The following is a 26,590-nucleotide window of genomic DNA, read 5'->3' on the forward strand; positions in this document are numbered from 1 at the left end:
GATGAAGAAAAGTCACAGAAGGAGGGATGGAGTACTCACATCATTGAGATCAAATATCTATTGAACTTTAAAGAATAAATGTGTATATACATATATGTGTGTGTGTGTATATATATTGAGATATAGAGAAAGAGAGAGCGAGAGACAGAGAGAGAGAGATAAAGAGAGAAGGAGGGAGGGAGAGAACAAATACGTGCATGAGAGCTTGAGTAGGTTAGGCTAGGGGGCCTCTGGGTTCCTTCTAGCCCTTTATTTATGATCTGCTATGAATTTAAAGGAATATCATAGTAAAAAGTATAAAGCACATGAGGAGAAACTTAAATAAGATAATATAATATTAAATGAGCAGAACCAGACTTGTATGTGCTCTGGGTACTATAAATTCACATGGAAGGTGTTTTCTATTAAGGAGGAAGGAAAACAAATTAAAGGTGACAACTTTAGGTAAGATAGACATGGGACACAAACAAGAATATTTTCTTTGCTAATTCTTTTGCTCTGTCTTATTGAAGGCTAAAAGTTTTCTCTAAGATTTCCTCCCTCTTGTTTTAAATGTTTTGTTTTTTTAATCCTTTTAAATTTTATTAATCTTTTCAAACTTTTTTTTGCATTTATAATACATTAAAAATAACGCAATGAATCTGATTTTAAATTTGGTGAGCTTTAATTTGAAGCATTATCTTGGTTCTGCTAAATTAATCCTACATGTAAAACAACAGATGAATTATTATGATTGCACCTAAAATGTTAAACACAAAAGAAATTACATGGACATTGGCACAGTTATATACTAAGTCATTAAAAATCCAGACCCATCAAATGCTGAAAAACTATTAACCTTAATGAACTAGACCTGATCTGTCAACTACCAATCATTATGAATTGCTTAAGCACACCTGTAGAATAGTAGCCATTCATAAGTCATTCAAGGGTTGCAGCTGAATGACTTCTAGGAATCCCCTACCCTCCAAAGCAAAATCTTCTTTCTTGAGGGTCATGAGAGATGACAGAAAGCACCTCCCATTGGTATTTATAGTACCTAGTTTAAAAGAAAACCACTGACACAGCTAAAGATGTCAAATGAACGATGATATACCTACCATAATGCAGCTAATTGTTTGTCCTCTGGAGTGGCATTTGGGCCTGAGTGAGTTTTTAGTCTCATAGCGTACCTTCCAAAAAAAAAAAAAAAAAAAAAAAAAGTAAAAATAGTGAACATAATTATCCCATATCAACAGTAGAATATGCTTTTTGTTAAGAGCAAATGTCCCAGTTCCTTCTGGGCTTTACATAGTATTTGCTACAATTTTCTTAAAAGCTGGATGAGGCTGCTCCATTATCAGCAAGCATAACATTATGAAGACGACCAAAAGAATGATTTTTATGTTCACTGGGGTACTTTCTTTCTTTTTTTTTTTTCCACTGAGGCAATTGGGGGTAAATGACTTGCTCAGAGTCACACAGCTATGAAGTGTTAAGTTAGGAAGTGTGAGGTTGGATTTGAACTTGGGTACTCCTGACTTTGAAGCTGGTGCTCTATCCACAGTACCTAGCTACCCCCTTTTTGTTTCTTAATAATACAAGTTCAAATACCACAAGTAGCTAGGAGTGCTGCTATTTCAAGAATAAGCCATGTTTAAACAGTAACATCTCTACTGTAACAAATTTCAATTTACAGCTGAACTGCTGAGTAGCTTGACTGAAGACAGGAATGCTCAATACTTCCAGGCTTGCATCCAAGAAAAGTCTCATCTCCTAACACTTAGATAAATGTATGAATTTCCTCTTTTCTTTGTAACTCATACTCTGACAGCAGTATAAGTGTCTTGGGTACATTTTAATCTATATTTTTGCTTCGACAGATGTTTGTTATGAGAAGCTGCTAGCTTTTATGGACTGTCCTTCCATTTGTTGTTTAATCATAGTTATTCATTTTTCTCAATAAAACATCCAATTAACAGGCAGAATTTTTGAGATCATTCAAGCCACTTCTATATTTGTTGAAACTTGGAGAGAATTATATTCCTTGTTCCTATCATTAAAACCAGTTTCTTTTATTTGTGTTGCCTAGATGGTTAAAGTGAAATTGGTGTTGTAGTCTGGATTATCTATATAATGGTCTTAATTAGGGCAATAAGGTGGAAAGAATGCTGGACCTTAAATAGGCAAGACCAGAATTCAAATTCTGCCTCAGACTCTTTAATAACTGTGTGACCCATAGTAAATAATTTAATTCCTCTCAGCCTACTTTTCTCTTCTGCAGAGCTGTTGAGGATGAAATTAAATACATATAAAGCACTTTATAGTATTATATGTTAATTATTGCTATATTATTAGTATTAGTATGAATGGTTCATTATATCATGCTTGCAGTACTGGTCACAATTCTAGGAAGGAATGTAAAGAATTCTGGAATGAGATGGTTTATTCCTGAAAACGATTATAATTTTGAGAACTTCATTCTACTGCTCTGCTTTGCTGTCATACTACGTTGGTAATATTGTGCACTGAAGCAGCATGATGGTCTGCAGTCACTAAACCAGCAGTGTGCTTAGGTTATTAGACATATCTAGCTTTTCTTTTGAACAGTAGGCAGTAACACCTCACATAACAACTTTATACAGTTTTCAAAAATTATGTATTCTGATACCAAAATGACAATCATGAAGGCTAAAAATATTTTCAGTATATAGTACATACAGTTGATAACAAGTACTTCCCTCTGTATCAATGTGTTTTAGAGAGATTATTGCCTCCAAAGTATGCTGTCATGGGAAGAACCGTAGTTCCAGGCTTGCCATTTAGCTGCAATGTGACTTTGGAGTCACATAACCTATATGAGCCTCAGTATCCTCATCTATTAAGTGAGAGTTGGATTAGGAAAAGGTCCTCTCTAAAGTCCACTCTAGTGCAAAAGTCTATTCTTTTAAAATGATTAGGAATTTTGAATACAGAAAAATAAAACTGAATAAGGATATGGTCAGTGTTAAATCACAATATTTACTGAGTGATTCTAAACTTTTCATTAAATTTTAGGAAGTTGTTAGTGTTTAAAAGGCATGTTCATCACAGGACAAAAAGCACAAAAAGGTTCAAAAGTTTTAATCAATTAAGTGATATAGGTCTATTAAACACGTAAAGGAAAAGTTAAAGCTCTATCTTTTGACATCAAGATCTTAGAGGAAAGCAGTGCTTTCTTACAAACCATCTTTTAGTGTTAGTTACCATAAGAAAAAAAAAATAATGGTACAGCTAGCTTGACTGATTCAATAGGTGAATACTTCTTTCATCCTCTCATTGTATCTCAATTCTGGTGAGGAGTTCAGGGGATATTAAAGAGAGGGAATTCAAATTCTGAGGTTTCATTAAGATTCCTATGCTGAAATTATATGAGCAAATTATGACAGTAAGATATCATGATGCTATAGATGTTTACATTTATGAATAGGTCAATAGTGGTTACCCTTTTCAATACTGTCTGCTAATAATGACAGTCATTTAAAGATGAATTATAGCATATCCCTGTTACCATTTGTGCCCCTTCCAAGTTATTCAATTTCAGTAGTTACCATTAACACCCACCAAGAGTTACTATTTTTTGTACTGAACATTAATTTTTTGCAGTGTGGCTGATGTTTTGTGTTTATATCTCACACAATCAATTAAGAAATATAAGTGATTCTTGCTTTCTAATTCCTTACCTGATGAGTTCTACTGTTTCTGAATACATTGTATAGGGAGATTTAGATTCCATTGGACCTTGCTCCATTGCATTTCCACATTCAATAAATGACAGAGCTGCTTCAGCATAATTCAAAGCTTTTCCAAATTTTTCCACCTAAGAAGCAGAATAAAAACATGGTCTCCCTTAAGAACACTTATAAAGTCAACATTCTCATGGAATTTTATGTGCTTTATTGAGATATGAATTTCAAAAGTCCTGTTAATGAGGCTGAGAAAAAGCTATACTAAATTCAAAGTGAGAATCTAACACAAAACAAAACTGCTAATAAATGGAGTAAATGGAACTACCTAGCCCTTCAAACTAAACTCAACACAAATAAAAATCGCCATTATTTTAGGCTTTCTAATTGAGTTTTGCTTTTCATTAAAATCCAGTTCTACAGGGAAGTACACAAAATTTACCAGCTTATTTTTACCACTCAGGCAGCGTAACGCATACGGTGCATATGTAAAATAAATATTATGCATGGTAAAATGAATACAAAGAACATTCTTTGCTACAGATGTTCCATAAATTGTGACTGGTTTTAGTTACATGAGCAAGTGGTTATATGCAGAGTTGTATCTCACCCATATAACAGGTGGCAATTATTTAGTATTCACAATTCAACAACAGCAAATTCAACAAAGATTTATTAAGCATCTAATATGTGTGCAAGACAATCTACTAAATCTAGCTGGCCTTAGCTGGTCTTAGTCATACTTCTCATACCATTCAGACATCCTTGTTGCCATCTGCTATACTAAGACACTTTTATTCCACTTCTTGCAACCCTGATTTCCACCTCTTCCTCTGGGAATCATACTGAAATCTATTCTGACATTGTCACCGGGAAAAGAAGTCATTTAACTCCTCTTGGATTCCATGTACCAGCTGTGTCACTTAACCAAAACTTATCCAATATTCCCCATCTGTGTTATCCTTTCCTGTTAAGAATATAAGCTCTTTGAAGGCAGGAAGTGCACTGTTTTTTAATTGGTAACTTCTGTCCACAGCACATAGTAAGCATTTAATAAATTATTCATTATGAATTATTCATTCATTTCAGATGTCTTTTTTCTAGGCCCTCTGAGGCAAAGGTTGCATGATACAGACCCTGTTTTTTTTTTTTTAATTATTATAGCTTTTTATTGACAGAACATATGCATGAGTAATTTTTCAACATTGTCCCTTGCGCTCACTTCTGTTCCAACTTTTCCCTTCCTTCCTTCCACCCCCTCCTCTAGATGGCAGGCAGTCTCATACATGTTAAAATATATCTTAAATACAATATATGTGTACAGATCCATACAGTTCTCTTGTTACCCAAGAAAAATCAGATTCAGAAGGTAAAAATAACCTGGGAAGAAAAACAAAAATGCAAGTAGTCCACATTCATTTCCCAGTGTTCCTTCTCTGGGTGTAGCTGATTCTGTCCATCATTGATCAATTGGGACTGAACTGGATCCTCTCATTATCGAAGATATCCACTTCCATCAGACTATATCCTCATATAATACTGTTGTTGAAGTATATAATGATCTCCTGGTTCTGCTCTTTTCACTTAGCATCAGTTCGTGTAAGTCTCTCCAAGCCTCTCTGTATTCATCCTGCTGTACAGACCCTGTTCATGAGGAGCTTTTGTGAAAAGTGTTATGTTTGTTACACACTTAGAACTTCAAGGAATTTCTAAATATCCTTAAACTAATCTTGTGTTGTCTTCCCTAAACAGAATAGGAGCTGAGAACAGGAATTCATCATTTTCATTTATATTCCCAGCACCTAGAATGGTTCTGTGTAAATAGTAAACACATAATTTTTTATTTGTAATAAATTCCAAGAACTGTGTGTTTTTCTACATACACACACATATACACTATGTTCATGATTGTGGGTGTATAGCAAATAACTGTGCTTGGCACTGAAAAAGGCATTAATATAACATATGGTTTCAATTAACATCTAAGAAAAAAAAAAGAAAAGCATTTGTTTGGGGAAAATTGGGAATTTTTTCATATGGATATTGATAGCTTGGATATCTTTCTTAGAAAACTTCTTTTTCCTATCTTTTGACCATTTGTTAATTGACAACTACCTGACATTTTTATATATTTCAATCAGTTTCTTTATATATGTTGAAACTCAATCATCAGAGACATTTGCTACAAAGATTTCCCCCCTTCTAATTCTAAACATATTGATTTTGTTTGTATAAAATCTTTTATGTAACAAAAACTTTACATTTTATCTCCTAAAATATTTGCTCTTTGATTATGAATCTCTCCCCTATGATAGCTGCAAAAGTCATTTTCTTCCATAGTCCTCTAATTCATTCATGATATCATTTTTTATATTTTGATCAAATGACATTTGGAGCTTATTGTGGAATATAGTATGGGACCTTGGTCTAACTGAAATCGTGTCAGACTGCTTTCCAGTTTTTTAAGCAATTTTTTTTTTCAATTAATAAAGTCTGTACCAGTAGTAGCAGTAATGGTCTTTGGGTCATTGTGTTACTGTGTTTGTTTTTTTGCCCCCTGTATATTGCACAGTCTTTTTGTAATTTTTTTTTTAAGCTAGGTTCAAAAAGTTTGCATCACTACTATTTTGTGGGATCTTGTACTACTAGGTTTCCTTTCTTCCAATGTTTTTCTGCTATTTATCTTGAGATTCTTGACCTTTTGTTCTTCAAAATGAATTATTTGTTTCTGGCTTTCTGACGTAATCCTTTGATAGTAACATTAGGTTGGCACTTTTGGGTACTTGTCTTATTGGCAGAGCTCATCCAGAAGCAGTTATTACTTTCTCACTTACTGAGATTTTTGAAAGAATATTTTGTACATGATTATGTGATGAACAACTGTGATAGAATTGGCTCCTTACAATGAGATGTTTCAGGGCCAACTCCAATAGCTTTGTGATGGAAAGAGTCATCTGCATTAACGTTGAAAACTATCTTTGCATGTATTTTGAAGAATAAAAATCTATTATAAATTTTTTTTGTAATTGTATTCATATAGTTCCTGTATGTTTCTTTGGTAGGTAGATACCTAGATATTTTATATATTCTATAGTTATTTTTTAATTAATTTACTTTAATAGTATTTTATTTTTTGAATACATGCAAAGATATGTTTTCAACATTCACCTTTGCAAATTCCAAATTTTTCTCCTCTTTTCCCTTCCTTTCCCATGACAAGCAAGCTGATAAAGGTTAAACATATGCAATTCTTCTAAACATATTTCCATATTCGTCATGTTATGGAAGAAAAATCACATCAAAAGGGGAAAATTTTTTCTTAAAAAAGTAAACAAACAAAAAAAGTGAAAATACTATGCTTTGATCCACATTCAGTTTCCATAATTAAACTGTAGTTATTCTTAATTGAATCTTTCTATCTCCTATTGGAATTTGTTGGTAATATACAGGAAAACTGACTATTTTTGTGGACTTACTTTATTGTTTTTTTTTTTTTCTGGTTATGCATGTATATTAACTTTTTAAATACAGATTTCTTTATGAATCATGTTGGCAAAGAAAAATCAGAAAAGAAAAAAAATCATAAGAGAGAGAGAAAAAAAGTGAACATGTGTTGGTAGATATATCCCCCAAACTGTAATATTTTGTTTTCTTTTACTTTTATATTTTCTATTGCTTTTATGATTTATTTGACCTACAAATTCTTTAGAATTAAGCTATTCAGTTTTCAATTTATTTTTGATCTTTTCAAGACCCTTTATTGAATATAATTTTAACTGCACTTTGGTCAGTAAAAGATATCTAATAATTCTGTATTTGTGCACTTATTTGTGAAGTTTTTATGCCATAATATGCGGTAATTTTTGTAAAAGTGCCATGCATAGATAAGAAAGGTGCATACTTCCTTTTTGTTCTAATTCAATAATCACCAGAGAACTATCACATCTAACTTTTATAAAATCCTACTTAGATTGTTGATTCTTTTCTGGTTGCTCGATTTGTCCAAGTTTGGATGAGATACTTGAGGTCCCCATAACTAAAGTATTTATAATTTTCCCTGTAAATTGATTAACATTTAAATATTTAGTGTATATATATATATATGTTAAATATTTGTATTAATCCATTATCTTTAATATCTTTAGACAAAAAAGAAAATTTCCCATTTCATTTTTTATTCGTGTCTGGTTTTTTTTCTGTTGCCTTATATAAATTACTAATTCTGCTTTTCTGATTCTAATTAAAGTACAACGAATTCTTCTCCAGTCCCTTAGTTTAATTCTATGTGAATCCTTGTCCAAGTTCTTATAAATTAAGAAACTTTTATTATAATTCTGTTTTCTAACCCATTTTGCTATCAATTTTCATTTTATACGTTTACCCACGATTGCTTAATTGTGTATTTCCCTCCATTCTATCCCGACTTTTTTGTTGATTCACTAGTCCTTTTTTTCCCCCTTGAATTCTTCTATTATCTTCATTCTAGTAATGAATTTTAATGATTTATTGATTTTTTTGATTTTGATTGAAATTGATTGAACTTAATGATTAATCCTTCTTTTACTTTATCCTCTCTCTTAAATCTCACTTTCTTCTTGTCCCCTTTTTGTTTCTTGATTGTCTGATGTTTTTCTACACCAAATTTAGTGTGTTAGAGTGTATATATGAGTACATGCACATGTATGTTTAACTTTTCTTTGATTCTCTACTTCCTCGAAGCTTTCCTCAACATCTGCATAAGTTTTTTTTTTCCTCATATACTTTAATTATGCAAATAAGAAGTTCCTCCCTTCTATAATGTAATTCTTTTTCTGTTTTACTTTTTTAATCTTATCTGTAGATCATCAAAGACCATTCCAAAAACATTAAGGTTGCTGCTTCTTTTTTAAATACTACTTCATCATACAGTCTCTTTCAGTTCCAATATGTTTGCCTTTGGAAGCTTCTCTTGATTTTGTGTTTGCATCTCAAAGACTCAATTCATCTCTGGTCTTCATTCAACAGGAATGTTTAAAAATTTTATTTTATTTGTCCCATCCATTTAATTATTTAATTAGAGAGATGTAATTCCTCTTACACCTCCCCCTCCCTCTGGGATTATACTCAATTTTGCTAAATTATTCTTGGTTGCAAACCTTTCTTTTCCCTTCTAGAGTAACATTTTTTTTATCCAAGCTTCTGTTCTTAAAAGTGTTAGGTGCTACATCTTGTATGATCCTGGCTGTGACTCCTTAGTATCTAAGCTTGCTCTTTCTGGTTCCAAAATTTTTTTTCTACTTTAACCTGGAAGTTCTGGATTTTGGTTATAGCATGGCTGAGAGTTTCTAAAATTTCTTCTAGGATGTGAATGGTGATTTTTTGTTTTTAAATTTGTTTTGTCCTCTTGTTCTAAGAATTCTAGACCATTTTTCATTTATGATTTCTTATACTATGGTATAAAACTGATTTTTTTGGGAAGGGGAGAGGGTCATTCTTTTTGGTTAAGGATTCTTATATTGTGTTTGCCCATTTTTCTAGATTAGTTGTTAGGCTATTTCCCCTGTCTTTTTGTTTTATTTTAGTATTTCTTGCTTTATAGAGTAATTTAGTAGTATGTGGGCTACTGTAATTTTTAGGAAGCTAGTTATTTGGGTTAAGATCTTATACTCATGTATCAAGCCATTTATTCTTCCAATTATTTCTTCTAGAGCTCTCCTTTTATTTTTATCTTTTATTATTATTATTTTAATTCTTGTTTTATATCTTTCAAGAATTCTAATAGAACCTGTGGACACTCAAAGCTTTATTTATCTAAGGCTCTGCTCACAGTAGCTATGGAGTTACTCTTTCTCTAGGTTGTGTATTGAATGTCACTGAATACATAAAATTTCTTATTATTGATGTATTCTAATTATTTTTATTTCAAGGCTTCCTTCCTGAATCATGACATTTTGTCAAGGCCTGTTTTCAACTGTTCTTGAACATCTGGATGGGAAAGTTGATTCCTGTATAATTTCTATTTTTATTTGAGGTTCTTTTGTTTCCCTCTATTGGCATCAACTATGTACAAAGTACTAGTAAATTTTGTTAACAAGTTATTTCTTAAGTGCCTGCTATGTTCCAGACCACTATGCAAAGCATCTTATGATATTTTCTCACTTTTTCCCCTCATAACCACCATATAACTAAATATTATAATTCCCTTTTTATAACTGAGTTAACTGTGACAAATAGGATCACATAGCTATTAAATGTCCAAAGTCAGATTTAAACTTGGGTCTGACTCTTAAGTCTAATGCCTTCTTGGCTGTTCCTCTAGCTACTACCTCCAAGCTTCTAAGGGTGGCTTACTTCTCAGGCTGATCAGAGTCCCTCTAATATGCAGATTGATAGCTATCTTCCTTTTAAGAACTTTGTTCTCCATAGTCTTCTCCCTGGAACACTGTAGTCTTATGCCAGGACAGCATGACTATTCTGGGGCTTCCTGGATAAAACACCCTCTTTTTTCTGGTCTCTCTAACGGTCCATGCAAATCTGCCTACCCTAGGGTTTTCTATCAGGCACTGTCCAAAGCTATGCCAGCGTTTCTCCTGCCAACCACAGATGAATGAAGGTATTCATTGCAGTTGCCCATTATTTGGTATGGCACTTTTTTTTGTTTTATATTATCTGGAATACTGTCATAGTGACTAGGAAGTTTTAGCAAAGTTGTTTTCTTGACTATCCGGATGACCTCTTGGTCCCTTCTAGCTTGAAAATTCTGTCATCTTCTCTATTAGGCAATCTATTTTTACATCTAATGATACCTCATCTTTGTCTAAGTTCTTTTTAGGTAGACATCAAAACTTTTATTTTGTGCCCTCTTCCCACAATACTTACACTGTACAGAGCTCTACATTCTGTTCATATTCAATAAATATTTGTTAACTGACAAGGATGTGGCAATATAAAGGCTTTAAATACCAAAAGTTATGTAATATACATTATATTAAAATATACATTGTAATATACATTATATAAAATATATTATATATATATATATATATATATATATATATATATATATATTTATTTTTTTTTTTTTTTTTAAGAAAAGCCTTTGTTGAAACTATGGCAAATTTTACTCTGTGAATTTTCTTATGACAAAAAATTTTTAAACTGAGTATCTTCTGGCTTTACTAACTTATCCAAATGCCGCAAGAGCTGAAGTTACTAAGAAAAAAACAACACTTATATTATTGAATAAGATGGAAGAAGAACTATGAACTAAGAGGATGGGAATGTATGTATTCTTATACAAAGAAAAAGGCTTTATAAACTTTGCTTAAAAAACTTAAAAAAATAATCTTCAGTTTTTTATAAGATACCAGTCAAACCAACAAAATTATTTACTTAAGTTAATGATGATGATTTCTGATATTCTGCTCTGATTCAAATAGCAATTTCACCATTTATATCAATTCTGATATGTCCTTCCTTTGGGCAGATAAATGTAAATACCACAAAAGTTTTCTTAGAAAATAATTTGGTGTGACTACAACTCTTTGTGTGACCTCTTGAAGAAGTCTTTTAACCTCTTTGGAGTTGTTTTCTCATCTCTAAAATGAAATTTGGACTAATCTTTAAGATCCCATAGAGTTTTAAGTCCTATTGCCTTATGACAAACTCAAAGGCTAACAACACAGAAAAACACAAACTTGGATTGAAAACTTTAAGGAAAAAAAAATTCTACTACCTATTGCTCTGTTGGCAGTAGTTACTAATTAAGCCTTAGGAACAAACTGAAATATCCATTTATCCAGGGCTCTCTCCCAGTCAGACATTATTGGCTGGAGTCATAGTTTATTGGGCTATGAGCACTTGATTATATAAACATTTCTTAATTTAACAAACCCAGCCATCCTTGTAATAGATTTTATAATTACCCTAGCTATATTGCACTGATGATGAAGTTTCAGTACAAAAATAATTCAGAAGAACGTTATCTGGAAAGAAAATAGCCTTACCATTGCATCTGCTTTATGTTTCATCCGTTTTGCTTCTTGCATAAAATAATCTGCACTGCGTGGCCTACAAAGAGATAATAATATTGCATTATTTTAATTTTAAATAATAAAGTATAAGATTTTAAAAAAGATATTCTTTCCCTTCATACAAATCTGCTGCAGATTAAAAGCTACCTATTTTGTAGTATAGTATGTTACTTTCATTCTTTTAAATTAGTGATTTAAAGCAGCAAATATAGGTTGATAATCTGCATTTACAATAATGTAATAAAGTCTCCAGATAACTCTGATTCTGATATTTGTGAATCAGTCTTAAAGTACACCTAAGAAGAAGTTTTCACACAGCATTTAAACATGAATGATCCTTTTTTAATTTAAAAGCTGTAAAGATGCCTCACAATAATTGTGTGCATATGGATGGGCAAATCCATTTATTTACATATCCAAATGAAAACACGTGCTTTCCTTTACCTCTTCAATATAAACTACATTTGTGTACATACAATTATTTTGGAACATCATATAAAAATGAAATGAGCTAATGTCCTGTGATTATATTCCACTTGTAATGAAGTTAATTGTAAAATGATGTCTACCCTGTAACAATGCAAACATGGCATGTATTCTCTGGAGTTCTGATTAGCTAGCTAGTAAATATTAACAGCAGACGTGCATTATTAAAAGTAATAACTTTGGCCAACATAGGCTCTGCTGGGAATCAATTGGCTATATCTAAAGATAATGTGTCCCAGTCCCAATCTGATTTTACATAGTAGCCTGGAATCAACTATCTCTTGGTTTAATAAACAATCATTATTGGAATATTTTTTTAAAAAGTTTAATCTAATCAGTTAAAACCTTTCCCCTTGTTTAATCATGTATATACTTATCTATTTACATGCTTTATCTACTCAGATAAATGTAAGCTCCTTGAAGGGAGAACTCATTTTTCATTTTATCTTCATGTCCCTAGAGCCAATGTTTATTGTATTGTAATGTGATTATGTATGTATATGTGTTTATGTAATATGTAAATCTATATCTATCTATACATTCATAAACCTACACACATATCGCTCCCTTCCTACATTAGACACAATTAGCAAATTTTTGCATAATGGAGTGACTTGTGGCTTTTCTTATTTAAGTATACTCCCATCCATTAGTGACTATCTAATATGAATCAAATGCTGTGGACAAAGTATTTCATTTCAGTATGCGTTAAGTAGTGACATTAACAAGAAACTGCTCGGCTTAGTAGAAAAATGGTTGTTTTGAACTATAAATGATTTCAAGGTCGAATGCATACATTAGCTTATTTTCATATCTGAAGGTCACAGGAGTTTTACTTCTGCCACTTAACACAAATGTACCTTTCCCCCCAAACTCCCATCTTTTCTTTTTTGGTAATGTATACTAGGAATAAGAAGAATAAGATCTTCAGAGTGGAGAATTGCATGATCTTTTAAAATAGTTAAAATTAAACTTATCATTTTTGGCTCATCATTTCCCTTCTGAAGTTCCCACTCTTTGTGACACTATTTCTTTAGTTGCCAGGTTTATAGTCCTTTTTGACTCTTCCCCTCTACAAATCCAGGTTTTCTTTACTCCAGAATCCATGTCTTTTTTACTGTCCCATTCTATTAGAAACCCATTCATACTATGAATTTTACTTCAAGCTCCATTACTATTTTACCTGTTAATCTGGCCACACTGATCTTTTCCCTTTTCAACTTCTCCTAACAATATATATATATATATACCAGAGGCATCAAATACAAGACCCAGGGCTCCAAGGCTTTAGTACCTCAAGAAGCGGATTCATATGTAATGGAAAATATTTAGCCAAAAAAATGCAGATGTCACTTTGTGGTTTTCTAAGTCACTACATGGTTTCAGGGATCCTCATACATGGATTAGTGGCCCCAACTATACTAGTTTGATATCACTGATCAAATCAAAATCACACATTCTGGCCCTTGATTATACTTTTTAAAATGGTTTCTCACAAAAAAGATTAAAAACCCCTGGAGGGGAGAGATATTCTCCTTTGGTGCCCTGGTAGCATTTTAGAGATGTGTAGGCACTGAATAAATAAATACTTGTTGAATTGAATTTCTGATGAGCTAACACAGCTATGGTAGCTTTGGGAGAGGATCAGCATCCTGGCCAATGAGCCAGAGAAGGTCTCCATGGCAACTTCAAAAAATAGAGGAAAAATTCTCTATTTCATTATTTGTTCCACTTTCCAGTGTGAGGTTAATCATGTTTCTCTTGCCTCTTTATGAAATACTTGTCATGAATAGAATGTAATTTTAAACGTAATCCATTTTCATTAAAGGACTGACTTTTTTTGTTTTTGTTTTTTACAGAACCATCTTCTGTATTAAGTTTTTGAAATCTTATTTGTTTAAACCAACTTTTTTTCCTGTGATAATCTTTTCCTTACTGATAATAGTTGTCTAAAACTATGCCGAATTCAGTGTTTTAATATGTGGAAATGTATCTTTAAGCCTAATATGACTGTCCAAATATTGAAAGTTACAATACAAGGTAGTACTACAAATAAATTTTTTTGTTAATTCCAAGACATTCTGGGAAAATAAAGGCCAAATGTGTACTGCCAAAATGGCTTAAGAACAGCAGATGAAAGATGTTCTTTAAAAGATACAGTAATGGGTATACCAGAGGCAGTACCATCATTCTTATGTCTAAAGAACAGCACATCATATAAAGCCATGTAAGAACTGAGCTTGACCATCTGTCTATTTTCCCGTTTTAGGGGATTTCTGATTCACTATCAGGTTAACTATAAAACCTGGGTGAATTCATCTAGATTGGAGAAACAGTCCTTTATAAAATGATTTAACAGTTCAGATAGTGATAAGCCAGGATTTGTAAGAAAATAATCAGTTTCATTTTTAAGTCACTATTGTGGCAGTTACTGACTATAATATGGCATAGGTACTAACATAAAATTTAATTTTCTCTGCATTCAGATTTTTCATCTTTTATATGGTAAACCTAAAGAGTTTTCTATTTCATTTATATAATATATCCTTTCTACATTTTTTCTCACAGTGACAATATTTTATGGTGATACATTAACAAACCTAATAAAAGTTCAATTAAACATAAATGTAGCCAAGTACACATTTTGTGTTCTTCTAAGATGGGATTTCCAAAGCACTATAAAAGCCAAAGCTTAGTCATTTAAACCTTTTTGTCCAAGAACTCAATGCAACAATAGAAGCTTGAGGACTTGGTTCAAATGTAATGTTTTCTTTTCTTTTTCTTTCTCCCTCCCCCCAACATATGACCTTGGTTCTAAAAAGCAGCATGGTTTTTAGTCACCCCCAATATTTCTTCTGGCACTTGAGTATTAAAGCAACTCAGCTTTCTATTCTTTCTTATGGCTGAGACAGAGCTGAATGGTCTCCCACTGAGCGGCTGGCAGACTTCTTTCTATAATTCCTACCTATGTTAAATGCCGCCCCCAGGCATAGCCATGGTGTTTTGTGAAAACTGGCAGTGATGAGCTCAATGTGTTTGAACAAACAGGTTCCCCAGCAAGGAAGAAATCTGGATAATTTTCTCAGGGGATTCTGAGATGAAAATAAGGCAAATTGAGTACAACATTAAAATGAATTAATTGTTTGGTCTTCAATCAAATTGTTATTTTATTGGTTGATAAAGTCCCAATGTTCTGCTATGCCCAGAGGCCTGAATCAGGTTCTAGGTATAATAATTATCTTTAATACATAAGCTCATGTCTCACAAATCCCATTTTAAGAAAATTGATGCTTGAGAGGAAAAGTCTGCTAGCATCAAGTGCTAGCCCTTGTGCTGTATGACAAGTATGTGGGTCATTCATGATTAAAGGCTGGAATGCATTCAGCCAGCAAGGATACCAATACAACTTTTGTTTCCATGACCTTGATGTTGGCTTGGGCTGCAAAGTCCCTGAAAGCTTGCTTCCCAGCAGCGCAGCTCTGGTGATTATTCATTGTGTTTCTTACAGGCCATATGCCCCTGCAGACAACTGCATCTCTTGTGGCCAACATGCACATGATTTGCAGGATGCACATGCTAAAACTGGCAAAATTTTGCCATTCAATCAAAGCAACTTTCTAAATAGGATATTACCAATTTGCTGATTGTTTTTCTCTGGGCACAGAACTTAAAAATACCAGAAAATTCTTATTATTATGAGAGGTAGTAGAAACTCTCAAATTCTTTAAAAAAAAAAAAAAAATTGGCCCCAGCTATATTTAAGATTCGAGTTCCAATACTGCTGAAAACTTTGTGTTACTTTGGACAAATTTGGCCTCAAGTTTTCTTACATGTAAAATGGGGATAGTAATAGCATCTACTCACAGAATTGTTACGAAGATCAAATGATGATGTCCTGAATCTTAAAGCTTATATACAAATGTTAACTATTATTGTTTAATCATTTCTTTCAAATCTAGCATTCTTTTTGGTTGAAAAAGAATGGACTATGAAATGTATTCAACGAGACAATAAGGCTCTCCTAGATAAATATACACGAGTTCTATATTTAGATTAACAAAGCCCTACTAAAAGCTTACGAGAAGATAGGGTAAATTCAAACATGAGCAGTAAACAGGTTTGAAGCTGAAATCTAAAATCCTGGCTTTGTTATATTTCTCTAACTTCAAACATGGGATCTGACCTTTATGACCATCAATTTTTTTGTTTTTATTTTTAAATCTATAATAGCAAGAGGCTGGATTAGATAAGGAGTTCTTAACTTGGGGCTTCTGAACTTGTTTTTAAAGTATTTTGATAACTGTTTGATTTCCTTCCTAACTCTATGTAGTTTATTATATGCATTTAAAAACAAAAAAGATTCTAGAGGCGTGATGCCATGATGCGAAAAGGATTCCTGACACACACAAAGATTAAGAAATCTGGGCTTTAATCATTTCTAAGGTCCCTCCTAATTCTAAGTCAATGATTCTATAATTTTACTGTTTGAAATCACCAAATGTTTTGAGAAAAGGAAGTGCTCTTTGGGTAAAAAATGACCACCACAAACTCAGGAAGATGTACTTAGGAAAGAAACTCAGATGGTGTCTGGTAGCCAAGTCATGCTGGGAGAGATATTTAGCCATTCTCTGAAGGGCAAAGGGATCCCTCCCATTTCACAAAACCACAACACTCTTATGAGCACATTGCTGACCAAGGTTACATCTGAAACATCTGGTCCATCTTGCTTCTTCACACCTACATGTGATATACTGAGGCCTTCTAGAAGAGATTTTTTGAGGGGAACCTTCCCTTAAGATTGTGAAGTTTAGGTAGCTTCACTACATATTAGCAGTTCGATTGGAACAGATGGGATATTTGGTGGCTTGGCTGCACGCAGCTTTCATGACTGACTAATGTGAAATATGGGCACAAGACAGCACATTCTTTAGGAGTAGCAGCAGGCAGACCTGGCATTTGGGGACCACTGTCTTCCCAACAGTGGCAATATGGCTGGCTGGAACTTGATGGTTTATTTTCCAGCCAAGTGATTTTGCCTCTTAGATCTGTTCAGGACTTCTGTATCTAAAGCCTCTGCCATGTGGTATTTCTCTCTTCAGCCCACTAATTCTCCTGTCAATAATTACAGTCCTAGATTTATTATAGCTCCTGGCTTTTGGGGATTAATGAGATCCAACAGTGAATGGGGATCGATAGGAACCAAACACTGTCACTAGTTAACTTGATTTTTTTTTTTTTAACTGAATTCTTACTAAGTTTGTTATCACACCAGTGTCACCTTAGAGCTTTGGCTGCCAATTGGTGAAGATACAAAGTGCTGCAGGAAAGCACAAGTCGGCCTGACACTTTGGGTTTGTAACTTGTGAAGAACAAGCTGACCTGGATAACATTTTTTTCCCAAAGTGTTTGCTCAATCTGGTTCTGCCTGCCACATGTACAAGTTCTGAATCATGAAGGTATAAAAATTGCCCAATTGAGACATTAATAACTGACAAAGAATAAGGGGCTCTTTTTGAAACTTAGTCTCAAAGTCTCCAAATTTAAACTTCTATTATTGCTAGTTCCTTACATTCAACAGAAGAAGGGGGAAAATGCTAGAAAAATGTCTCAGGGAACCTTGATTATTTCTTATCAATTAATATTTCTATTATTCTTAATAAAATTTTCCATTTTTAAAATGGCAGCCCAATGAAGATAAGAAAATAATTGTCACTATAGCACCTGTTATCTATAGGTTCAGTATAAGTGCTCATATTGGGTTTTAGACAATTTGCAAAACTTTCATATGCTAATTATCCAGTTTTGAATTAAGCCAGCTCTTTGCTTCTTCTCTTCCTTTCTTCTGATACCTTCCTCTGGTCAATTCACTGTTTATTAGCACCTATGTCAAAGTAAGGTCAAAACAGGGAAGAAATGGAGATGAGATCCAATCTATCAACTGAGCAATTAGGTAAAAAGCTGAGGAAGAGGAGACTGAAATCATTTATTCAGACTGTTGCTTGATCTGTGGAAAGTTTGAGGATCAAGGGTAGACAAGTCCAATTACCATGTGTAATAATGAACTTAGATTATATGCCCGATTCCTGATCAAGTAATTTTATTTTCAAGCTGAGCTCAGAATTACAGAAGCCCAGTCCCAAATCATTTTTAATTTTTCATACTTTTATGTATACAACAGATCCAGGAACAAAATCTGTTTTTAAAGTGTACAATGTTATTATTAATAGCTAAAAAGAAAAGGCAGCACTTTTGCTCTTAAATCTTACAGGATCTTTCTGACTTTCAAGCAAGAGAAGTTCTTTTTTTTTTTTTTTTTTTGAGTTGCACATTTATCTCATTTTTATGAATTTCAAATAACTATGGGGCACATGGCAATTGGAACATGTAATCTATCCATGTCGTATATGTGTAAGAGGTTTTAAAATTTTTTTATTGTTTCTATCTCCATAAAAAAGAAGGCAGTTTTACAGTAGATGCCTGCCAGAAAAAATCATATGTATTGCTAATGGGAAGAACAAGTGATAAAAGTCTCTTACTTGATACAGACAGTGGCAAAGTTGTATTAGTTCCAGGGATAGCAGAAGGAAAACATTTCTTCTTATAAGTAGTCCAAGAGCAGCAGGTTGAGGCAAAATTATTTTATTGTTGCTGCTTCTGACTCAGTCTTCATTTATACACATTTTGGACATATTTCTGCATTTTACTTTCCAACACATACTTAATGTATTCTCTATATCCAGCACAGATTTATCTGCAGTTTTTTTAAGTTGAACTACCTTAGCATGAGGATGATTCTGTACTTGACAAAATACAATGAACTGACAAAAAGCATGGTGAAGAAATGGAAACACAAGAAGAATGAAATGAAACCCAAGATTCAAGCTTCCAGGAGTGATAAACTTGGAGCAAAACACTGAAACGATTTCTAGTCCAACTTCTGTTTGGCCACACTTCATTTTGAAGCTTAGAAAGAAGAGTCACTCCATTCCCAATGTAAGTTTCTCTATTGTCCTTAAATAGAAGTCTGCCTTATATTCTTTTTTTTCCCCTAATGGTTCAAGTTTGTGTACAAGATTGATAATGCCTTTCTTATTAAAACTGGAACCTAACAATTCTCTCCTTCCTTAAAGCATAGAATGCTAACACTTCCCAAGGGTTTCATTAACACTCCTCTCAGTTTTATGGGAACCCTTGGAGATGATTAAGGAAAAGAGATAAGTTGGTATGGAGCCAGAAAGAGTATATAGGGAAGTGAGATAGAAAAGGGTTTGCTACATCAGGAGCAAGAGGAGAAAACAATATCATACCCTCTCCTGTGGGCCAACTTTGTCTCAAGTGTAGTTTATCTGAAACTAATTCAATTTTAAAATATTTGACTTTTAATTTAAAATTTCCCTTATTCTTTATTAGTTCCTAAAATCTTCCAAAGCTCAGTTAAAAAATTTACTATACTCACAAAACCTTAAATCATTTAAATCTTACTGATTAAAAATTATTGACAATACTTGGACTCAGGATCTGTGCTAGAGGAAGGGGAGTGTAGGAAGAGATTAATAGATTGCTATTCTGCCACTTTTTTTTGACCATCTTTAATAGGCTCAAAAGCATCTCAGAATGATACTTTTACTCTTTCTCTTCTGCTTTTTATATTCTCTTTCCTGGATAGCTGAAATAGATGAGCAGAGAGTTGAAGATAACTATGGTAAATTTTGGTTGGGGCAAGCATAGAGAGGGCATTTTTGCTGAAATCATCCCAATTCCCTCCACTTCAAATACCATCTATACCATCTGTAAGGTATGGTGTTGGGAGGAAGGGTAGGGCTTTCATTAGCAAATCACTCCTATTTTCTGCTGGATGAAATTTTAAAAATAAGTACTACTATAGTAATATAAAACTACCCCAAGTCCAATATTCAGGTGCTGAGAAATCTGTTATTGCTACTATACAGATGTGTCCTATCTTGACCAAATATTCTCGAATAAAACAACCCCAACTTTTCTATGAATTCAGTTGACTTATGTAGTTATGGTTTGAAATGAAGAAGGTATATATTTCTACTAGGAGTAAGTTTTTTAAAAAAAGACATTTAGAACCAAAGACTCAATTTACTTTATGATTAAGTGTTTAACTCACTAAGCCACATGATAGAAATTGACCCCATCATAAGTTAGGAGTAACTAGTTAAGATTAGAGTGAGGCAAGTAGGCCTTTGCTCCAGGGCACTGAAATTTAAGCAAAAACTGGATACATCAGTGCTTTTTTAGAACTAACTGAGGAACTTAGCATCTAAATGGAAAGAATAATTAGTTAAAATACAAAGCCAAGAGATCACTGGAAATATTAATAAAACCAATCTGTAAGCCATTGTAGTAATTAATTACTCTTACTGCTCAACTAAATTAGTCTTAATTACTTCTTGTATTATTTTCAGATCATGAATTATAAATTTAGGGGAATGTTTTGTACTGCTTGCTTTGGACGCTAAAATTGTTAACTTATAACTTTGAAACAAAATGACCACATATGTAAGCTAAATTTTGTCTCAGAAGATAAGGGATCTTATATTTTAGCCATAAATTCCAAACCATATTACCTGTACTCTGAACATCATTCTCATCCTTTTTACTAGGTACTAGTGAATTCTAGCAGTCCTCAGAAGTTAAGCTCTGATAGGTGAACTTTTGCTTCATCTTGTTACAAATCAAATCTCTATGATCCTCTCTAACTCCATTCCTTCACAGTGTGTGCATGATGCCTCTGACTTTTTCCATTTCTAGCTCTCTTTCATGTGCCATCTTTCCCTGTCAGGATCTAAGTTTACTGAATACAGAAACCATCATGTTTGCCTGTACTGGTATTCTCGATGTTGTGTACAGTGTCTGGCAGTAGTTAAGTGCTTAATTATCCATCCATCCATCTATTCTCAACATAACAACAAAAACCCCATACTCACATATCATCAAAGATGAGCTTTTGTCTTCTGCAGTCTCTGTGCCCATTGGATAATGGTGACCATGGTTCCGTCTGGGGTCGTGGTTTATTATAGAAGAGACTGTTTTCTGAGTTGTTGTGCACTGTTTTCTAAATAATGAGCAATACCAAGATAGTTGAGAAATCAGTCATCTAAGTAAAAAATTAACATAAGCTAAAAGAGATTTTTCTTTTTGGTATTGTCAATTACAATTTAATTTGCTCTTTGTTTCAAGGAATACCTATGACCATTTTGTCTTTTCAGGTCACAATCTCATCAGTTTTCATGTTTTTGGAAGATTAGAATTTCAAGGTGGTATGCAGGAAAAAAAAAGCTTGATTTGGTTATTACAGGTTTCTTTTTATTTTATTTTTTATGCTCCTCTCCCCCTGCCTCAAATGACAAAAATGGAGCAGTGCTGCTTTGTGGAAGGAAAAAAAAAGAAATTAAGTACCTTCCTTAGGGAGAGTGGATTATAACATAAATGTCTTCCACTCTAAAATACAAACTGTTTCCTTTGAAGCAACTAAAATTTGCAGGGTTTCTAGATACAGAATTGTATCTTTAAACATGGGCCTATTTCATGTAAAAAATTGGAAGATTATGTGACCCAGAAAATTTGACTCTACAATCTGAAAAAATTTTAATTAATTTATTCATTTATATTAATGATCATAAAAAGTATAATGCTAAAACTATTTTTGAGACATAAATCCATGATACAATAACTCTTAAGACCTTTATCTACTAATATCAAAAACATCTTTCTAAACTGAAAGCTACAATTTGTTTGTACTGAGGAAAATCTGCATTAACATCAGAAATGAAGAAAAGATGTTCAAAGTTTCACTCATTATTTCACAAAATGCTATAGATGTTACCAATAACAAGAAGATAAGAATTTTGAGTAATTAAGGATAGGCAAAGGGGAGGTAAATTTATCTCTGTAGATGATGCAATCATTTACCTGAAAATTCTTTAAAAATTTTTGTGAATTTAAGGCTTCCCTAAAGTCCTGTGAAATGGGTTCCCTCTCCCCCTGAATTTTATTTCAACAGTTTCTTAATTTCATATTCCTCTCAAGTTTGTTTTTTTTTTTTTCCAAAAAACTTGGATAGATATTCAAGTTCGGCCAGGGTAGTTGCTAAACGAGGATTATAAAGCCAAGTTTCCTGACATAGCAATAAGTTATAGATTCCTAGAAGGTTTTATTTATCATCAATTAATAGGTTGAAGCAATATATGTATTTATCAGGCCACTGCTTTTTCTTTCTTGTTTTCATCCCTTCATTATTAGCCCCTTTATAAAGGGCTACCTATATTCTGTTATATTTGGAACTCCTGCCAATTTTAGAGAAAAGCAGTAATTGTGAAAATTGTGCTGGGGGATTGTGCCCTGAAGTTACGCTAATGTTCAGCACCACAGAGAAGAACCACCTGCTCTCTCTGAGGGATTCTATTCACCAGTAGGGTTCTCTCCACCAAAAGAGGGTGCTGTGGTAGCACTGCCTTTCTGTGGGCTACACTGATTGAAGAGAGTAGGTGAGAAGGCCCTGGCCCGCTTCAAGAGCAGGTTTCTAAGACAACTACTGCCCTATGTGATCCCACCCCAGGGGAACTTTCTTAGCAAAGACTTGTTTCCAACCTGTTATTTTACGTCATTAGCAAAAGATGCATTATTTGTTTTTTTCTTTTGAGAATTGAAACTAAAAGCTGTAGGAAATTTTTTTAAAGAGCAAAAGAGGCTTATAAATAGTTTTTTATTTTTTCATCTTCCTGAGCCCCTTACAACTCCCAATTGGGAGAGCTGAGAGGCAACACTTTTATTTTGGATCTCTTGTAAAGCAGCAAGTTAGCTTTTTAATGTTTTGTTGGCAGTAAGGACAGGATTGGGGAAGGGTGGGAAGGTATGTGGGAGAGGGAGAAATTCCAGGTTTGCATGTGAGTGTTTTAATTAGGAAATGACAATATAAAAACTTACAGCAAGGTCTCCAGCATGGGGCTGCAACTGATTCTCCGTCTTATGCTTTTTGCTGGAGGAGATGGAAGTGAACAGACTGCTGCCATTAGGTCTACTGGAAGAAGTTAAATCATCATTGGAGTATTTGTGTTTTGACACATCTGAGAGGGGTGAAATGGGTGACCGAAGCATTTTCTCATTTTTATTTATTGGTATTGCCAAGCTGGAAAAGGAAATTACAGTAATGGAATGTCACAAAGCCGGCACTGAAGAAGGTAAATGTTTTATATATTACCAAAACCTCCAATTTAAGACCTGCTGGCAGAGAGAAGTTTAGTAGGAATTATTATTCCTGGAAACGACTTTATGGTATTAGGACCAAAAGTTCATTTGCCAATTCAGATCATGGTTTCTTTCCCCTGCCATTGAGGGTAAATGGCAAACCTACAATTAGCCTGAAAGTCCATCTCTTTCCAATAATGATAATAACAACAGTGATAATACTATCTAGGTACTTTTCATCTGAGAACTTCAAAATAATTTACAAATACTGATCTTTCTTTTATATGCACAAAACATGAATAGTAAGCAGAGTAATCATAATATTAAAATACTTTATTCCAGGGTGATTTAAAAAATTAGTTTTATCAAATATTATGACAAAGTTCTCATTTAAAAATTAGGTAAGCTGAGTTCCAAAGTACTCTGTGAGACATAAAGCTACCACTCCCAGTCACTTAGTCTATGGCTTATCTAGGCATCTATTGAATCAAAACCCAGTAAGGGAACAGATATGATTAGAAGCCAGAACTTCTGTTTTCTAGCTCTTTGTTCTGCCTATAAAAACCATCCTGCTACTTGTGCTTAGCTTACTCTAAAGACAAAAGATATTCTTCCTCACTGCCTCATAAAATGTGCTTTATCATGCTAATAAAAATTAACAAGAATAACAGTAGTACTTCAGACTTATAAAGAATTGTTGATTAGAACTCAAAGTAACATTTATATTCATTATAACATTTCTGGTAAGATGAAGATAAAGTTCTACTGTATATACATTTTATAACATCTCAAAAATTTGAAATTTAGTATATAAATCACAGGTAGCAATACACAATGTCTAGGCTATAGCTGGATTGATGGGGACAAACAACAGATTACACAGTTAAGGAAATTCTAAGGCTAGTATGGGAGAATTTCCAATTAATTACGAATGGCTGCTTCAAAAACTGGTTATCCTAATTCGACATAAGTCAAAAGAAAATCTGGCCTACAACTTCAATTTTAGAGCAAATTTCCAAAATTATCTTTGGAACTCTGAAGAGACTCTTTTCAAGTTTCAAACCACCTTCCTTAATGTTGGAAGTAACATCTTCCTTATAATGACCTCCCTAACTGTAACTGCTTGTATGAGGGAAAGAAGAGAAATTTGCCCACTCTTAGCAGTTGGGGGAGAACAGGTAATGCTAGATTTCTAGCCTAGGACTCCACACTGTGTGGGTTGATATCTCTAGATGTGGCTTAGTCCCCAGAATTAGTTAGCAGTAATAGTTCTATAATCCCGGAAGGAACCTTAAGAAAGAGTAAAACTGTATTTTATCTTGAAGCCACATCTGGGAAAGTAAAGCCCAAAATAAATCATTAACATAGATTCTATGACATTCTACAAACTATAATGGAATATTTCAGGAGGAAAGTTAAGCAGAACCTACTGCCCCACCTGCCTACTATCCTCAGGAATGTGTATTTTTCTCCTAATCCAAGCAACTGGGGAAGAGGAAGGCAGTTGTAGGGAAGGTAAGGATACTTTTCATATTTAGGGACTTGACTGAAACTAATTCTACAATTTAAAGGACATTTGGATATCTGTTTTGAAGTAGAGTAAGAGGGTAGGGTTTACTTTGTATATCCTGCCATGAAATAAAGGCAGGTGAGACTGATGAATAATTAGATCAATTCATCATTTTGGGAAATAGTTTCTGCAAAGTTCCTCAAAGTACCCTGTAAACACTATTACATGTGAGTAAAAAGAATAACAGAAATATCCTATGTGGGAACAATCAGCATCAGAATTATAATAATTGTGTTTCAGATTTTTTTGAGGTAATAGTTGATGAAGTAAGGGAAGAGCATGTTTTTATAATCATAGGCACTTAAGGGTCAATAAGTTACTTAGCTTGAGGGAGCTAGATAGCATATTAGATAGAATGCTGGACTTTAAGTTAAGTGTAAATTCGGCTTCAGACACTGGCTATTTGTTCCTGGACAAATCATTTAATCTATCTGCCTCAGTTCCCTTACCTGTAAAATAGGAATAATAATAACACTCATCTATCGGAGTTATTGTGAAGATCAAATAAGATGATATATGCAAAATGTTTTGCAAACTTTAAAATGCTATATAAATGTTAACTACTGAGACTATTTCAAGCTTAATGAAGGACAGTTTTCAAAATGGAAGTACTTAAGCTAAGCAGGCTTCTACAGATTTAGAAAAGGATTCCCCTGATGATAACCACTTTCAAAAAATAGCCATTACTGCAATTTCCTCTTGAGTTATAGTCAAGGAAATAGGGTTCAAGAAGCATTTACTTGGGATGGCATGAGCTAAATATATGCTGATATGAGGACAAGTCTAGTATGCTCAATTCTTAGCCCTATTTAGAAATTTCAGTCTTCTTCCTGAAAAAAGCTTTATGGGGGAGAGGGAAAGAAAGAGAAACAGACAGAGAGAGAGAGAGAGAAACTCTGTGTGTGTGTGTGTGTGTGTGTGTGTAATGTGTATATGTGTGTAGGCATGTATGTGTGAGCTTACCCCAGTTCCAAGTTTCAAGACAACTTTTCATCTTTTCCTAACCTTTCAGTTTACATTTTTGTGTGTTGTGGTGAACATTAATCTCCCTTAAAAAATTCTACACATAGGGAGATCAAAGAATCTTTTAATACTAGTACAGAAAAATATCCCAAGTTTTGGTGTTTCTAAGTGGGCAAGAACCTCTATCGTACCTGTTATATACAATCTGGAACATCCCTAGAACACTAATCTCAGTAGGATGGAAGGCCACCCCATCCAAAGAAAGAAGGGAAGTTTCATTTCTGTAGACAAGAACTCATGTGCTATCTACTTCAGGAAACTCATACATACCCTGTAAGCCACCTGTGAGAGTATAGATTTCTGTGCCTTTCAATGCAAGGGACTAATCCTGACTTGAGGGGCTCATAGTTCCAGCCTGGAAGGGACCTCAAAGTACATCTACTAACCTCTCTCATTTTATAGGTGGGGAAAATGAATTCCAGGAAAGTTAAAAGTTTTATAGGTAGGACGTGACTGAGGTAACATTAGAATCCAGGTCCCTGACTCCATAGCCTATTTTTTCTATAACCTGATATTTCTCCCTTCTTAATACTCAAAACAAGTAGGAGAATCCCAGAAAAGATTAGCTTCAGATAAAGCCT

The 26,590-nt window shown here is 33.6% G+C and overlaps 1 protein-coding gene across 3 annotated transcripts in view; it reads right to left on the reverse strand.

The window, feature by feature from the left end:
* The window catches only part of AFF3 (AF4/FMR2 family member 3), a 650,210-nt gene that overhangs the window by 18,770 nt on the left and 604,850 nt on the right, over nucleotides 1-26,590 (reverse strand). For all 3 annotated transcript variants that reach the window (XM_031963628.1, XM_031963629.1, XM_031963627.1), the window contains exons 13-17: nucleotides 23,156-23,357; nucleotides 21,157-21,284; nucleotides 11,690-11,753; nucleotides 3,702-3,838; nucleotides 1,101-1,172 (exon numbers count right to left, since the gene is read on the reverse strand). In XM_031963628.1, the coding sequence (XP_031819488.1) occupies nucleotides 1,101-1,172; nucleotides 3,702-3,838; nucleotides 11,690-11,753; nucleotides 21,157-21,284; nucleotides 23,156-23,357 (603 nt within the window). The remainder of the gene's footprint in view (nucleotides 1-1,100; nucleotides 1,173-3,701; nucleotides 3,839-11,689; nucleotides 11,754-21,156; nucleotides 21,285-23,155; nucleotides 23,358-26,590) is intronic.

This window comes from Sarcophilus harrisii, chromosome 3 (genome assembly GCF_902635505.1).
Source record: "Sarcophilus harrisii chromosome 3, mSarHar1.11, whole genome shotgun sequence".
NCBI classification, from domain to species: domain Eukaryota; kingdom Metazoa; phylum Chordata; class Mammalia; order Dasyuromorphia; family Dasyuridae; genus Sarcophilus; species Sarcophilus harrisii.